The 17,595-nt window shown below is 42.1% G+C and overlaps 1 protein-coding gene across 1 annotated transcript in view; it reads left to right on the forward strand.

Moving 5' to 3' along the window:
• rnf150b (ring finger protein 150b) overlaps window positions 1-15,864 on the forward strand; it is a 33,981-nt gene extending 18,117 nt beyond the window's left edge. Inside the window, 5 exon segments of the mRNA XM_061710481.1 lie at window positions 4,279-4,529; window positions 6,617-6,771; window positions 10,821-10,917; window positions 12,727-12,976; window positions 15,048-15,864. Of these exon segments, the coding sequence (XP_061566465.1) occupies window positions 4,279-4,529; window positions 6,617-6,771; window positions 10,821-10,917; window positions 12,727-12,976; window positions 15,048-15,166 (872 nt within the window). The 3' untranslated portion in view covers window positions 15,167-15,864.
• Window positions 15,865-17,595: the final 1,731 nt, after the last annotated feature.

A 17,595-nucleotide genomic window follows, 5' to 3' on the forward strand; every position in this document is an offset into this window, starting at 1 on the left:
AATTCCTCCATCATTTTTTGTAATCGAATTACTCAAATTATTCGAGGAATAGTTTCAGCCCTAATACATATATATATATATATATTAGGGCTGATTCGATTCAGTCCGCATATAAAGGACTCTCTCAGAAAATTGGAATATTGTGATAAAGTTCTTTATTTTCTGTAATGCAATTACTAAAACAAAAATGTCATACATTCTGGATTCATTACAAATCAACTGAAATATTGCAAGCCTTTTATTATTTTAATATTGCTGATCATGGTTTACAGTTTAAGATTAAGATTCCCAGAATATTCCATTTTTTTTGAGATGGGAGAGATAGGATATTTGAGTTTTCTTAAGCTTGCTCTTTTGCCCTGCTCTGTTTTTCTCTCATCCAAGGGGTCGCTGGGCTAAAAAGGTTGAAGAATCCTGATTTATAACCAGAGTTGTGTGTGAGGGTCAGCGCAGCGACAGAGGATCTGCAGGAAAACCTGCTGCAGGATGATAGAAATCTTGTGGATCGTCCTTATGTGTATATTTATATATATATATATATATATATATATATATATATATATATATATATATATATATATATATATATATATATATATATATATATATATAACCGTGTCCAGCTGGAGGGAAAGCACTGCTGTTTCACACAATCACGTCACCGTGGAAAGTGTATTTTTAGAGTGGGAGTCTCTAGTGGGTGGGCAGAGGAACTGGTCGCCATAGCGATGGGGTGAAGTGTTGAGTCCGGGCTGTTATTAGATCGATAAACAGGTCAGCGCATGTGTGTCGAGCTCACTGAGACAGATTAATTCAGAAACGTGCAGAACGTGCTGATGAAACTTTGCAGCGTTGTGAGAATGCAGTATCATAAATCTATTGGGGGGTGAAACTGGTGCTTTACTGGCGTCAAAACTTTCCTGGAAGCAAGAAGTGAAGAGCGGGATTATGGTGACTAATCACAGCCCCGTTACCACCGTTATTAACGTGCAGACGTTAGGGGTGTAACGATACACTAATCTCACGATACGGTACGATACGCGATATTGAGGTCACGATAACGATATGATATTATAGCAGTATTTTTTTTAACAACTTTGAATGAGGAACATATGACTGGAAAAAATGGTCTTTTATTTGAAAGACACAAAATACAAAACAATACTGTACATTTGCCCTATTGTTACAGTCTGTAATACTTTATAACTGTTTAAGTTTTAAAGAGAAAGCCAGGCCAACCATTTTCCACAAACTGAACTAAAAGTAAATGTCAGGTTTGCATTATGCATCTTCAGTTTCATACAAGTACAAATATTTAGCCACAAACTGAATAGTTTCTCTCATGTATGACTTGACTTTTTTCTTTTCTTTTCCACAACAACTAAAATTAAATAAATAAAAGTAAATAAATACATACAATTTTACATCATAAAAAATATTGATTCAGTCTCACCTTATAAGTGTAAGAGGAGATTTATTTTTGTTAAGAAGGTTATTTTGGTAATTCAGGGTTCATTATTTTATAAACATATTCTTTATATTCTGATGTAAATCAGGGACTATAATGACACTAGTCAGGGTAGTGATGTCTGTTTTAGATTGGGCGGAGTGATACGCCACAGTACGGCACTAGGTGCTGTGTTGATGTTCTAAAATCCTACACTGTTGAGGGACATTAAAGGTATTGTGACTTGAAAAACAAATTTTTCTTGATTTTTTGTGTTTTGTTGGGTGTCTTGACATCAATTACACCCAAAAAAACGAACTTTTAACATTCAGTGTATTGTGTGCTTTCTGGGATTTTCCGCACAATTATGCAAAAACGGCGCATCTGGTTTGGTGGCGGACCGTTACGTAACGTTCCGCTAAATCACCGCCCCCTCCACCCAGCTCCCTGTCTCCTCTCCTCTCCAGCGCACCATAAAGGCTGATTTATGGTTCCGCGTTACACCGACGCAGAGCCTACGGCGTAGGGTTACGCGGCGACGCGCACCGTATGCTGAACCCTACGGCGTAGGCTCTGCGTCGATTTAACGCAGAACCATAAATCAGGCTTAACACGGAGCTGTTTAGAGCCCCTCTGTTCTCATCACCGGAGGACAACTGCTAAGAAGACCCGCGGCCACTGACTGGACTTAAGATAAGGGGACACTGCTGCTTCGCATGCCTTTATTTTTGTGATTGTTTGCTGTGGACTGCTTCGCCGTGCTGCTTTTCCGTGCATGCTTCGCCTGTCGCTCCCGGCTTAACTCTCCGGCGCCGCTGTTAGCGTATTGCTTGCGGGGAGCTACGGTGCCGCCTGAGTCCTCTGGTCACGGACATCCCCGGGCTGTAGTCGCCCTGTCTAGGCTGTGTGTGTGGGTGTTTGTGGTTCGGTGTGCGCGCATGTGTGTGGAGACGGCAGAAGTGTGTAGCAGTTGGGTTGGAGGAGGAGCGGGACAATGATTGACAGGAAAGAGGGAAAAGGAAGCGTTTTTCACTGCGCAAAAAACACCGTCATAAAAAGCCAGGCATGGAGTACTGGAGTGACGTTTTTCTTGTTATACCTTTTTAGACACATTTGAGGGATATTGGCCAAGACTTTTAATAGTGTTAAAAGCATGTTAAAAATTATGTCACAATACCTTTAAAGTACACTGGAACTCAGCAGAAGTTGTCCCCGGCCGGGTTTATCCTACTCACGACCCCAAAAAGGTTTAATTTAATAAGGTAAGGCTTAACTCTACACCAGCTCAAAACGGGACCGGAAAACGGTACTAGTTTCTTCTGAGCGGAGGAAGATTTTGGCGTGGTCGGATGCGCGTTACTAGTAAACACAATATATTAATATTAATAACCCAATATCGCGATACAGTTTGTCACCTCCACGCCACGTATTGTGACGTTTTTGTATCTCGAAATTTCGTGGCGCGATATATTGATACACCATATAGACATAGAGGTGAATGTGGTAGAGAAGAAACTAACAGAGTGAGGAAGACGACACCAGAATGGTTTGTGGACGACTGTGGGCTTTGGTATTAGTAAGGGTGTAACAATATATCGTGGCACGAAATTTCGCGATACAAAAACGTCACGATACGTGTCGTGGAGGAAACAAACTGTAGCGCGATATTGGGACAGATTTACCCAGTCAATACGCTGATTTCTTTTTCAACGTAGTGATTTTGTTTTAACACAAGAGGGCGACTCTGAGCTAGCGGGCGACTAATCTGCCTTTCCAATGCTTGTTATTTCAGTGGAGTGTTCGTGTAGGATTTACAAGTAGAACGGAGAACAACGTAGCAATAGAAGACGCCCCCGCCACATTTAAGTCACCGGTACGGCGGCATTTTGGATTTCCAATTGTGGATAGGTACGTCGACCAAGTGGCTGACAAGGAGCAAACAATCTGCAAACATTGCCGCAATGAGCTTTACATTCACATGAACTCATTCGTTAGACCTTTTGTGGAATTAAACGAGTTCAGAGTGGTAAATATTTCCAGCTTCACGTCTTCTTTTACTTGATTTTTTTTATTTAGCAATATAAGACAAATTGAAGAATAAATGTAAAAACATTTAAATAACCTGAAGGAAAGGAAGAAGCCTGGTGGCTTTTAAAGAATCCTTTCCATATATGAATAAAAAACAAAACAAAAGCTAGGGGAGTAAAAAAACAAAAAACACAAAAGAAAATGTAACTCAGATTAAATAATAAACACTACAAAGATGAAACAATAAGAAGGTTCTTTAAATGTTTTTTGAATATTGGCAAGGATGGTGATGATTTAAGAGATTTATTGAGTGAATTCCACAAGTGGTGAAAGATTGTTGTTTAAATGTTCTACAAAACTGTAAATTAAAATCATCTTTGTGCCTTGTGGCATAAGAATGAATATCGGAATTAACACAAAAGAAATTATGAGAAGAAGAAGGAAGATCTTGTATATCATTTTTAAATTTGAACATAAATAAACATGTTTGAAAAATGTTAGATTTATTGATGGATAATAGTGAATATTTAATGAAAAGGGGAGCAGATGGCTCATATCTGTTTGCATGTGATATCATTCTGAGAAACCTTTTTTGAATTATCAGTAATTTATTAATATATGTTGAATGTGTCGAAGCCCAAACAATGTTGCAGTAATTAAAATGAGGGAAGATTAAGCTATAATAGAGAGTTGAATGAGAGGAAAGAAGAACAAAAGGACAAACTTTGTCCTTTTTGTCCTAAATCTTAAGATCACCATGAAGCCGCACGGGCCACCCTGACTTTTTCCTCCGTCCTCCCCAGGCACCGGCGACGTGGTGGCCATCATGATCCCCGAGCCAAAAGGCCGCGAGGTTGTGTCGCTGCTGGAGCGCAACATCACGGTCACCATGACGATCACCGTGGGGACCAGGAACCTGCAGAAGTACGTGAGCAGGACGTCGGTCGTGTTCGTGTCCATCTCCTTCATCGTGCTGATGATCATCTCCCTGGCCTGGCTCGTCTTCTACTACATCCAGAGGTTCCGCTACGCCAACGCGCGGGACAGGAACCAGGTACAAGCAACCCCACTCCCAAAAACACCCGTCATCATTTACCCAACACTACAGGACTGTCTCAGAAAATTAGAATATTGTGATAAAGTTCTTTATTTTCTGTAATGCAATTACAAAAACAAAAATGTCATACATTCTGGTTTCATTACAAATCAACTGAAATATTGCAAGCCTTTTATTATGTTAATATAGCGGATTATAGCTTACAGTTTAAGATTAAGATTCACAATATTCACATTTTTTGAGATAGGATATTTGAGTTTTCTTAAGGGTTACAAACAGCAGCAATAACGATCAAAAAATGTTGCGTTTTCAATGTACTCCGGACCCACGTCAGTAATTCTCAACCCTGCAGCAACGTTAACATGTCCTTGGCTAATAATACTGCAGGTAACTAATTAAATAAGGAACACTTCCTGTTATATTAGTCACATTTGCTTCATTGTTGTCCTTTTTTTTTCAAATGAGAATCGATAAAGCTGGGCATACACTGTGCGATATTTTAAATAGTTTGATTCAGCCCCATCTCACACTGCACGACTAGATCGCTGAGTTCAAAAGTTCACAGCCCACTATTTATGGTCTCACACTGTACGACCCGATGCTCTGATGCTCCGTCTGCTCACACTATACAATCATAATCCTCCCGTCGGACCTCTGAGTTCTGGAACTAGAGGCCGGTTCTGGGGCAGGGGTGGGCTGTGTCCACCCAAACGTGAGTCCTGCCCACCCGATCAAAGGTTATGGGGATCCTTTATTTTTTTATAATTTAATTTTTTTATATATATATCAAAAAAATCCCAAAATATCTGTACCGTTTCTGATTGGGTCGGCACTGCGCATCATTTTTAGACACAACAATGAACGCATACCGCAAAAGTTGTGTCTCAGCAGGGGGGAAGTGTTCGGAACAGCGCAGAGCGTACACTAAAGGCTGATTTATGGTCCCGCGTTACACCAACGCAGAGCCTACGGTGTAGGGTACGCGGCGACCTGCACCTGCTTCAACTGTGCGATTCCTTCACGAGGAGCGACCAGGATTTCAAACACGCTTGATTTTCTTGCGACCTCACGATTCGTGATCAGGAGCTCGTCGTGAGGCGTTAAGGTGCGGGTATGGTTCTGCGTCACACACACGCAGAGCACACGGCGCACCCGTGACGCCGTCACGAATCGTTCAGAGTTCTCCGTCTCTCCATTTGGTCGCGGTGCAGTACCCCCCGCGGCCACTAGTTAGCGATCTTTTTCTGAATGGTTTATCCGACTTTTTCCGGTCACAGTAAATCAAAGAAATAAGGACAACTATTGTGCAAAAAACAAAAACAAAAAAAATCACATATAAACGAAGAAAAAAGCCCTGGAAGTTCACTACTGATTCAAACCGGAAACCGGAAATGCTTCGCTTTCAAACGAACCAATCACAGCCCTCTCGGTCTGCGTGTGGTCGGCGTCTCCTCGACGCGTAGTTACAATTTTCGGGAGGTGCACGTCAGTGACGGCGCATGTGACGGCGTGTCCTCTGCGTGTACAAAAACCACACGCCGTAGGCACGGCGTCGTTTTGACGCAGAACCATAATTCAGCCTTTAATCTCTCGTCGTGAGGCGTTACTCTCTCGTCGTGAGGTGTTACTCTCTCGTCGTGAGGTGTTACTCTCTCGTCGTGAGGTGTTACTCTCTCGTCGTGAGGTGTTAATCTCTCGTCGTGAGGTGTTACTCTCTCGTCGTGAGGTGTTAATCTCTCGTCGTTAGGTGTTACTCTCTCGTCGTGAGGTGTTAATCTCTCGTCGTGAGGTGTTAATCTCTCGTCGTGAGGTGTTACTCTCTCGTCGTGAGGTGTTAATCTCTCGTCGTTAACCCACGTATACTGCAGGAGGCACGAGCAACGATTGGGTCAAAATCCGTCCCGATCCAAAAAATAGTCGCACGACTGGAAAATCGTCTCAAAACAAGCCGATAATCGCACAGTGTCTGCCCGGCTTAAGGGAATTGATAAAGAACTGAATCGTTAAGCAGAATCGAAAATGGAATTGAAATCCTAACAATCTCATCAATTCCCATCCCTGCACTTCTGGCTCTTTGTGTTCAGCGTCGTCTCGGCGACGCAGCGAAAAAGGCCATTAGCAAGCTGCAAGTCCGCACCATCAGGAAAGGCGACCAGGAGACGGAAGCCGACTTCGACAACTGCGCCGTCTGCATCGAGGGCTACAAGCCCAACGACGTGGTCCGCATCCTGCCCTGCAGGTGAGTGTGTCGTCAACGCCGGACCACTTCTTTGATAATGACGATGCAAAACACTGGTATTTATTTCAATTTAGAGCAGGAAAATGGCTGCACACAGGATTTACAGCAGCATTAATCCATAAACGCAAGCGTGCAACTCTGAAACATCCAGAAATGTGGGTTAAAGAAGATGCTAGTTCAGTTGAAACCGGCCGCAAAGTCTCGTTTAGCCGCAGCCCGTTGGGGAACGGGTTGAAAGCAGTTCTGCTGACGTCCCGTGGTACCAGGGGCACCAAACCTCCACAAACCGCAGATGCTTGGTTTTAGTGGACATATTAGCATTTGTTAATTTGATGGTGTTGTGCAACATTAGGGACGCTGTTCAGTTATCAAGAACTATTGATAATTTTATTCAACAATTATTATTAATAAGGTAGATTACTTATCAAATTGAATTATCAAAATGACTTGATTTTGCAGGGGCACCACCTGGGCCTTAACAAGGAAAATGATAACTTTTAACAGCAGAAATCAGTCTCAGAAATAGATATTATTCTGCAGAGTAGTAAATTTTACTATTATCACTACAGAATAATCGCTGAAGGCAATTACCAGTTTGGCTCTAGCTCTGTCAAACAGCCATTGTGACCAGAATTTGTGTAAAACATCACAAACAACTTCTCATTAAAATCAATCAGAATTTATTTACATCAGGTACCAAGCAGATGGTAAAGAGATACCCAAATAAACTCTGATGGCAAACTACGTTAAAACATAAAACACTAATTATCAAAAAAAACAATAAGAATAATTTTTTTTATCCTTTATTTATCCAGGAAAGTCCCATTGCGATACAATATCTCTTCTGCCAGGGAGTCCTGGGGCCTTATGTACTAAGAGTGCGGCGCACAAAAAACGTGCGTACGCCACTTTCAACGCTCACGGTCAGATATACAAAGAATGACGTGAACGTAGAAAGCTGCGGTCCTTCACTCACACACCAAGGCTGTTGCACGCACTTTTCTGAGGTTTTGTCCGTTGGCGACACTCACTGGTGATGCAGTGAAGTCCAGAATATGAGGAAACGTAACGTCAACAATAAATCCACGACCACGTGAAGGACACGACAGTCCCGACATCACCGGATACATTACACAAGAGTGGAGCTGCAACAATCTCACAATCAACCACATGATCTGAACAAACAACTAAAGGAGCTCAACGATGGAACCTGCAAATCCTGATGGAGCTTTGGCTCCGTTATAACGGAGCCAAAGCTCTATAGAGTAACCTGCTGATGCATCAGATCACATCGACCTGCTGGTCCAGGACTAAGACTGGACCATCAGCTGGTTCAGGGACCAAGATGATCCTTCTGGATCTCTGCCCTGAACTGGACCAACTGCTCCGGTTCAGACCAACATGATGCTTCAGCTGGAGCTGCTACAGGTCGGACATCTGTCTGTCGTCATGACGACCGTATGGGAGGACTACTGGAGATAAAAGCCAGATCCTAAACATCCCATAACTGTGTCTGGACAGAAATACATTAAAATACATTTTGCAGCAAAACCCGGTTCTGTAAAGTTGTCTTTAAAAAAAAAGGTGTCACGGAAAGGTGATGATGTGCATGTGTGAACTGATGTGATTCAGCAATGATGAAATAAGTTTTTATTAAATGTTTAGGCAACTTTCAGAGTCTGATATGGGGTCGGCTGCAGGTTCTGCAGGATCCAGAAAGTGTTTCTCCGGTGTTGTGCCAAAAAGTGATTGCCTGCCAGAATCTTATTTCTTCTGATTTGTGGCCGCGGGAGCGCGCACAGCAGCCCGCTGACCGAGAGCGCTAAACCGTCAGATTTCAGATTATGAAACTCAAGAATGAGATCAAGTCAGACTTAGGCAGAAACAACTTTTCATTAACTGCATTTTGCCTTCAATCAATATTTGGCAGGTAAAAAGACCCATTTTCAGGGGAGAAATCAGTTTCTGGGAGGCAATCACTCTTTGGCACGACACCTGACACGGGGATCTAGACCTGTCCCTCCTCCTGCGGATGCGACACTCTGAGTTACAGCAACTTTGCTCTTTATTTCTCACGTTTGCACCTCGATAATCCCGTCGGCACAAATTGTCTCTATTTCTGCAGCGGAGGAATCAGATCGTGATGCTTCATGTTTTAAATATAAATTCATGTTGTTCACATTGTTATACTTATGAGAGAGGTGATCGCGGACATCCATAATGTGTAAGACTAAATAAACGTGTACATTGGTCTTAATCCGTTAGTACACAGGTGTCAAACAGAATCCCAGAAGGGCCGTTTCCTGCATGTTTTAATGTTTCACTGCTTTAACACACCTGATTCTAATTAATCATCGTCACCAGCTTGTCATCAAAGTCTGGATAGTTCTGTTGATGACACAGTCACTTGTATCATGGTGCAATGAAGCAGGGAAACATCTAAAACCTGCAGGGACACCGGCCCTTGAGGACTGGAGTCCGACACCCCTAAATGCCCCAAAATGAATTATTTATTCCAGCTCAGAGCCGATGTTTTCTTTTTTTATTTGTTTTACCTGTTTTTGCACATTTCTTGTTAGGATGAGCGGTTTTTAATGGATAATTATCTTCATTATCATATTCAAACATATTTGAGGGAGGAGACAAGGCGGAGTGTTGTGCTCCCGCATGTGCGCTCAAATCCACGCTGATTGGGATGTACAGAGAAACCTGCGTGGATTTGGGCGAACGCACAGCTTTGTACATCTGAATTTTTGCGTTCTTGTTAATTCCACGCACAGATTCAAGTTGAAATCCACGCACTCTTAGTACATGAGGCCCCTGGTCAAGATGGCAGCAGAATAATAAATTCAGTTTCATATAAAAGAAAATACATACAAGGACAAGTAACTTTACAAAAAAAATTAAAACATATCAAAACAATAAAACAAACAAACATAAAACATACAAGGATCAGAAAGCTAAAAAGAATTCATGACAAATAATGGCACTTGATTAAACCAATGACATTGTTCTGTGAAAAATTATTTTAACATATGTTTGAACATGTTAAGAGAGGGTAAATATTTCAAGTTGAGTAAGTGTTGTAGCTCATTCCAAACTTGCGGTGCATAAAAGGAAAAGGCCGATTTACCAACTCTGTTCGAGTGCTTGGGAAAAAAATTAAACTGCATGAATGGAAAAAGAAATCAAAACAATAAACACGTGATACAAAACGATCATCTATGTTTCAAAACAACGTGGCTGCACGTGGCCGGCCAAAACATTTAAAGATGGTGACGCCCTGTGGTATTTAAGGATGGCAGCGCCCTCGCCACGCCACGTGCAATCAGACGGGATGACAAAACACGGCGTTTAAAACGTGAATAACTGGCGGAAAATGGCGCCACAAAATAAACAAACCATAATAATGCCGGTAGTTGCCGGCGTTACACGGTAATATGCGAACGGTAACTTCATTAAACACAAATTTAGCTCTGAACCGCTCTAGATTAAACTGAGCGCCCAAGACGCATAAACCTCACGCCTCCCGGTCTCCGGATCTGGGCTGCGGGCTCTGTCGGGGGTGATCAGGTTTCTGCCAGGATTTTCCGGTGTGGGAGAGCTTCGTTTCGGCTCGACTCCACCATGCGGCTCCATTCCTCTGTCCGGCAAGGGGTCCCACCGGCAGTTTGTTCCTGCAGGGTTCCTCCGGGAGCGGGCAGCCGCTCGGCTCTCTCTCCTGTTCCTACTTTGAAAAGAAAAGACAGTCTTGCAGCGTGCAACAGCCGGGCGATCTCTCCGGATCTACGGAGCCTCTTGACACGGTCTCCACGTGCGGGACAGGGCCGCTGCGTGGTTTGGTTTCAACATTGGTGGTTTGTTTCAACCGCGGTGGTTTGGTTTCAACCGCCGTGGTTTGGTTTTGTCCTCTGCTGGTTTGGTTTGGTCTTGGTTTGGTTTTGTCAGTGATTTGGTTCTGTCCGCGATGGTTTGATTTCGCTCTCTGTGCTGGTTTGGTTTCGTCCTCCGTGGTTTGGTTATCTGATCTGTTTTTACATCTTTTGCAGACATCTGTTCCATAAGACGTGCGTGGATCCGTGGCTGCTGGACCATCGCACGTGTCCCATGTGCAAGATGAACATCCTGAAGGCTCTGGGCATCGCCGTGAGTGACGGGACTGGGGAGGGAGGGGCCACAACCAGGGCTGGGGGTCCATTCAAATGTCAAGAATCGATTTGATTCTTAAGATTCAGAATCCATTATCAAGATTTTCTCCCAGAATGCTGATAGAACTGAAACAGAAACATCATGGGGCAGAATTATCAAACAGATCCAGGGAGGAAACAGAGACGGATGAAATAGTTTTTATTTTTTCCATTTTCGGTTTTTTAATGTTTGAGATTTTTATACATTTTATACAAATCTAACCCCAATACTGTATATAAAGTAATAAAATATAGACAATTTATGCAATTATAACTGATTAAAAGTTTTCATACCTTTAAACATATTTAAAGGCCAAAACATGGCACTAGTTATGCTCACGTCCAACAAAACATTCCTTTTTTGGGCATAAACAAAAAAATACCAAAAGTTCTAATGATGAAAAAAAATCGATCTTTAGACATACAAATCGATTTTTAGGAATGAATATGAGAATCGATTTAGACCCGGAAAATCGTTTTTTTTTTTTCAACACAGGCCTAGTCACAACATCTCGTCCGTCTGGATGTTTAATAGTTGTATAAGCTGTGGAATAAAAGTCAGACATTGATTGGTTCAAATACTGTCAGTTAATAATTAGTGAGGCCTTTTTTATGATTTAGGGTTTGTAATACAGTAATCCCTGGTTTTTCGCGGGGGTTACGTTCCAAAAAGAACCCGTTATAAGTGAAATCCGCAAAGTAGCAACCTTTTTTTTGAATGAATGATTATGAAAAAAAAATACAAGAAGTACAGTAAGACAAATTGTGACTGGCACGTATTCCACTGCTCTTCTGATGCTGCTGCATCCTGACTCGCTCTGTAGCGTCTTTTTCTCCTAAAGCCGCGGTGCAGGGGTGTTTTTTCCAGAGAAGAACATAGTTATGGGTGGTTGTTGTCGCTCTTTTTTCTTCTTATAAGCCGACATGCTACCGTGGATTATATCTGAGACTGTAATGAACGATTCATCAAAAGGTCCCGTTCTTGAGCTGCTGCTGAAGCTCATTGGCCGTTCTCAGCTTGTTGCTAAGCAACCAACGTTATTCATACAGGAAGTGAAGAAGTGAGGAGACTGTTTAGCCCAGCGGTCGGCAACCCAAAATGTTAGAGCCATATTGGACCAAAAACACAAAAAACAAATATGTCTGGAGCCGCAAAAAATGAAAAGTCTTGTATCAGAATTAGAATGAAAACAACACATGCTGCATGTTTCTATATTAGTTAGAACTGGGGGAAGATTTATTTTTATTATGCACTTGGAGAAAAAAGTAGAAATGTCGAGAAAAAAGTAGAAATTTCGAGAAAAAAGTAGAAATGTTGAGAAAAAAGTCGAAATGTCGAGAAAAAAGTCGAAATGTAGAGATTAATGTTGAAGTACAATCTCGAGAAAAAAGTCAAAATGTTGAGAAAAAGTTGAAATTTTGAGGAAAAAAGTCAAAATGTTGGGAAAAAAGTCGAAATGTTCGGAATAAAGTAAAAATTTTGAGAAAAAAGTCAAAATGTCGAGATTAAAAACGAAAGGAAAAAGGAAGAAAAAAATAAAAAAAATAAGTCAAACATTTTTGAAAAAGCTCCAGGAGCCACTAGGGCGTCACTAAAGAGCCGCGGGTTGCTGATCCCTGATTTAGCCAATCAGAATACAGAACACGATGCAAATCCGTGAAGCAGACGTGAAAGGAGAACCGCGTTACAGCGAGGGATTACTGTATAACGATGTATTTTGATCACATCATTTTCCATTCACGGTGAGCTCCTCTCCTCTTCCACCAGCTGAACGCCGACTGCCTGGACGACCTGCCCCTGGACTACGACCTGGCCCTGGGCGTGGGGGGGGTCGGGGTGGGGGCCCTGGCCCTGGAGGCCGTGGTGTCCGGGGCCTCCAGCGACGGCACGCTGAGCGAGGGCGGCTCCTCCGTGGTGCTGGACCCCGGGGTGAGACGGGTGGGGCTCCCGCAGGACTACCAGGACCCCGACACGCTGAGAGACAGCCCGGTGACGGCCACGACTGATACACACACAGGTAACACACACACCAACACGCTGAGAGACAGCCCGGTGACGGCCACGACTGACACACACACAGGTAACACACACACCAACACGCTGAGAGACAGCCCGGTGACGGCCACGACTGATACACACACAGGTAACACACACACCGACACGCTGAGAGACAGCCCGGTGACGGCCACGACCGACACACACACAGGTAACACACACACCAACACGCTGAGAGACAGCCCGGTGACGGCCACGACCGACACACACACAGGTAACACACACACAGGTAACAAGACCAACAGGAAAACGAGACGAGACGCAACGAAAATGCTGGTCATGTGACGATAACGATAATTAAATATATAATACAATATCGTAGAGGAATAAAAACCAGACTAAAACTCTGCTAAAATGTGTCTTCATTTCCGTTGACCAAACGAGATGAAATGTTCTAGCAAAGATCCTTAATATACATTTTTTTATGTTCAGCAGCCACAAAATCACAGGAAAAAAATAAATATGTTGTAAACTTAAATGAGAGTCTTCTGTATCTGGAATGAATGGTAAATGGTAAATGGCTTTCACTTATATAGCGCTTTCCAGCTGTACTCCTACAGCCCCAAAGCGCTTTACACTGCAAACATTCACCCACACACGCACACATTCACACACGGCGGAGCTGCCATACACAACGGCGCTGGCATGACAACCGGGAGCAACCGATTCAGTGTCTTGCCTATATATATATATATATATATATATATATATATATATATATATATATATATATATATATATATTACAAATCAACTGAAATATTGCAAGCCTTTTATTATTTTAATATGGCTGATCATGGCTTACAGCTTAAGAAAACTCAAATATTCTATCTCAAAACATTAGAATATTCTGGGAATCTTAATCTTAAACTGTAAGCCATAATCAGCAATATTAAAATGATAAATGTCTTGCAATATTTCAGTTGATTTGTAATGAATCCAGAATGTATAACATTTTTGTTTTTTTTAATTGCATTACAGAAAATAAAGAACTTTATCACAATATTCTAATTTTCTGAGACAGTCCTGTATGAATCATCCTTTGTGCCTTAAAATCCTTCTGCTTCCTTTGTTACGTTGTCATTCTGCATCCAGACGCCTCATGAAGGTTCTGACCCGTTTTAGTTAAATCTTAAATCCGTATAATCTCTCTGGTTTTATTCTCGGTAACTTGGACGCTGAGTTTCAGTCCAGTTGTTCCCCTGGTTGTAGCGACCGTGTTAAAGAGCCTTTACCGTTTGAACCGTCCTGGCCAGAGCAAAGCAATTCCTGGATAGCAAATCACTCCGCATTCTGTTCTGTTCGCAACAACAATGAAAAGATTTTCTATATCAGTCAATGGAGTTAAACTATGGAACAGAATGGATTCAGAATTAAAACAATGTCCAAACATTAACCAGTTGAAAAACAAATATAAAAACATGATTTTCACAAGGTACAAAGAGGAAGAGGTTTAGCGGCTTTTAGGGGCCTGAATATAACACTATTGGTGAATGAGTAGATCTGCGTATATTTATGTACAGAAATGGGCAGCTAATTATACATATATATATATATATATATATATATATATATATATATATATATATATATATATATATATATATATATATATATATAGTGTAAATAAGTATATTTATATAAATATCTATATGGGCCTATGGGTACAAATATATAGAAATATTCAACTATGTGTATGTATGTATGCATGTATAAGTATGTGTGTGAGTATAATTACAGTATATAATAATAATAATAATACTGTTACTTAGCAGTGTGAGTACAATGTGTGAATATTTATAAATACAGGTTAAATGATCAGTGAACGGGGGCAGGACTAAATAAGTTTACACTTCTTCCTACTCCTTTTTGGCACATGTAAATCAAGTTAGCAAGTTTTACAGGATGAAATCCCTTGTTTTGTTTTGTTGTTGTTTTCTTAAACTTCTCATGAAGTGTTGTTTCTTTTTTTTTTTTACATGTACAAAAATAAAATAAATCAAATCAAAAAACCGTCCTGCGTTTCCCCCCCAGGTGAGCTGCAGCCCATGGCCGGCAGCGCCTCCGCCGCCTCCTTCGTCATCGCCGTGGAAACGGGCCTGTCTGACGAGGAGGGGTCCATGGACCAGCCTCCGCTGGGAGACAAGTCCTGAGAGCAGAACCCGACCAGAACCGACCAGAACCGGGCCAGAACCAGACTCACCACTCGGCTCTTTACTCGGCCCATGTTTTTTTTTGTTCAGTTTTTTGAGATGGACTTCGTCGTGGAAGCCAAACCCAGAGCCGGGGTTCTCCGGGGTTTTGTGCGACTCAAGCTTGGCGTTAAGCGGACGGATCTGGGTTCTGTTCCCCCCGACGCGGACGGGTTCGGGTCCGGTTTCTGGCTCGGTTTCCCGTCTTTACACTTCCTCGGTTTTTCCACCTGCTGTTGCTGACGCTGCCTCCCTCCCAAACCTTCACGTCGGACGAACTCCCATCACATCCCGACTCCAAGGACTCGGTCGGATTTAGATCTCGTTGTGTTTTCCCCGGTTGGGAGTTGGATCCGGACCTGGTTCGGGATCTGCATCAGGGATCGGTCCCGCATCGTTCTGGATTGTTTGGGATTCCGGTCGTTGTGATTCACGGCCGTCTCTGGGAGATAAAGACTACGGGGACTGGGACTCTAAATCCCGGCAGTATTACTCGGGCTGCACAGCAGCTCGTACACAAGTGTTGTTTCCATGTCTGTTCTCTTCCTCCACTCCACACTCTTCTGTTCAGATTTGATTCCTACGGTGGCCGAGACCCGCCATTACTGAGAATAAAAGTAACGCTGCAAACAGAAACTAACGCTGCTGCAAATTAAAGAAACGCTGCAAATAAAATAAAAAAACGACTCGTAAAAAAAGCCACAACAGAAGTGAATTACCGGGAACTATTTTTGCAGATGCACCGGTGTGGCACATTAGAAATTACACGTAGTGACGTTGAACACTAACCGTTTCACTTATTTTCTTGTTCATTGTTCTTCTTGTTCCTCGCTCTTCTTATTTCTTCCTTTTCACTTACGTCTTCGTCTTCTTCTTCTCCTCTCACGTAAAAAACACAGCAAAAATAGTCCCCGGTAATTCACTTCTATTGTGGCTTTTTTATTTGCGTTGTTTCTTTTTTATTTGCAGCAGCGTTTCTTTTATTTGCAGCAGCGTTTCTTTTATTTGCAGCAGCGTTTCTTTTATTTGCAGCTGCGTTTCTTTTATTTGCAGCTGCGTTTCTTTTTATTTGCAGCAGCGTTTCTTTTTATTTGCAGCAGCGTTTCTTTTCATTTGCAGCGTTTCTTTAATTTGCAGCAGCGTTTCTTTTCATTTGCAGCGTTTCTTTAATTTGCAGCAGCGTTTGTATCTTTTTGCAGCGTTACTTTTATTTTCAGCGACGGCGGGTCTCGGCCACCGTAGATTTCCCTCCTTTTGCTGTTTCCCAGCAGGGTTTCCTTTGTACATTTGGGAATAAAGTTGGTCGGAGTGACGTTTCTCGGGTTGTACGGGACGATGGCGACACTTTTCTAGTTGTGAAGCACAGATGGAAACACGTTTAAAAGTGACGTAGCCAAAGTAGTATCAGTATAGCTTCTCTTAAAAAGTCCAAATCTAAATATTGAAACTCTTTTATTGTTTCTGCCATAAACCAACATTTATGGTGAAACCATAAACGATCTGGGAGAAATTGATTCCAGCTTGGCCAGCCGGATCTCCAGTCTCTTCTTTCACATGTAGTTATCCCGGTTTACAAGGCGCTTTTGGACCAACGGGAACTTTTTCATAATTCCTACGACTGTAAAAGGAAGTTCCGCCTTTTGTTTTTTCATGTTGGCAGAACTAAGAGTTCACAAGTCTGAGCTTGTGATTGGTTGACGATACGAGCGTTGAATCTGAATCCACTGTTACAAAAAGACGTCTGTAAAAAAGACGGCAGTTCTGTGAGAATAGTCTTAATAAAAATAAAACTGGAATGAACGGCCTGAAGGCGATGAGCCGTGCTGTTCGGGGGGGGGACGCGTCTTTCATGACCAGTTGATTTATCGCTAAGACACGCCCCCCCAAGCTCAGGTGATCAATGGCTGTTGAGTATCAGTTCCACAGGGACCAGAACTCGGACGTCTGTAAATTTCAGCGTCGTAGAAAAACACTAAAAGGCTCTGAACCATCAACCGTTCTGTGGCGTTAGGGCTGGGCGATATGGACCAAAAGTCATATCTCGATATTTTCTAGCTGAATGGCGATACTCGATATATATAGATATTTTTTCTGTGCCATAATTGGGGTTTCCCCCAAAACATTATAGCATAGCATCTCTGTTAGCATCTCTGTTAGCTTCATTTTTTTCTGAGACAAACCCTTAAAAAAACAGTCAGTTTTAATACAAAGCCTCGCGCCAAATGTCACACAGGTTCCTTTATTAACAGAGGTCTGCACAATATCAACATGTATAAAACAAATTAAATAAAAATAAACTGCCTGCATATATAGAATAAAAATGCTTCTTGAATAAAATAAAACAAATTCCTTTCTTGCATAACAATTAAATTAAAATACACTGTGCAATT

Source organism: Cololabis saira, chromosome 20, assembly GCF_033807715.1.
Source record: "Cololabis saira isolate AMF1-May2022 chromosome 20, fColSai1.1, whole genome shotgun sequence".
Classification (NCBI taxonomy): Eukaryota; Metazoa; Chordata; class Actinopteri; order Beloniformes; family Belonidae; genus Cololabis; species Cololabis saira.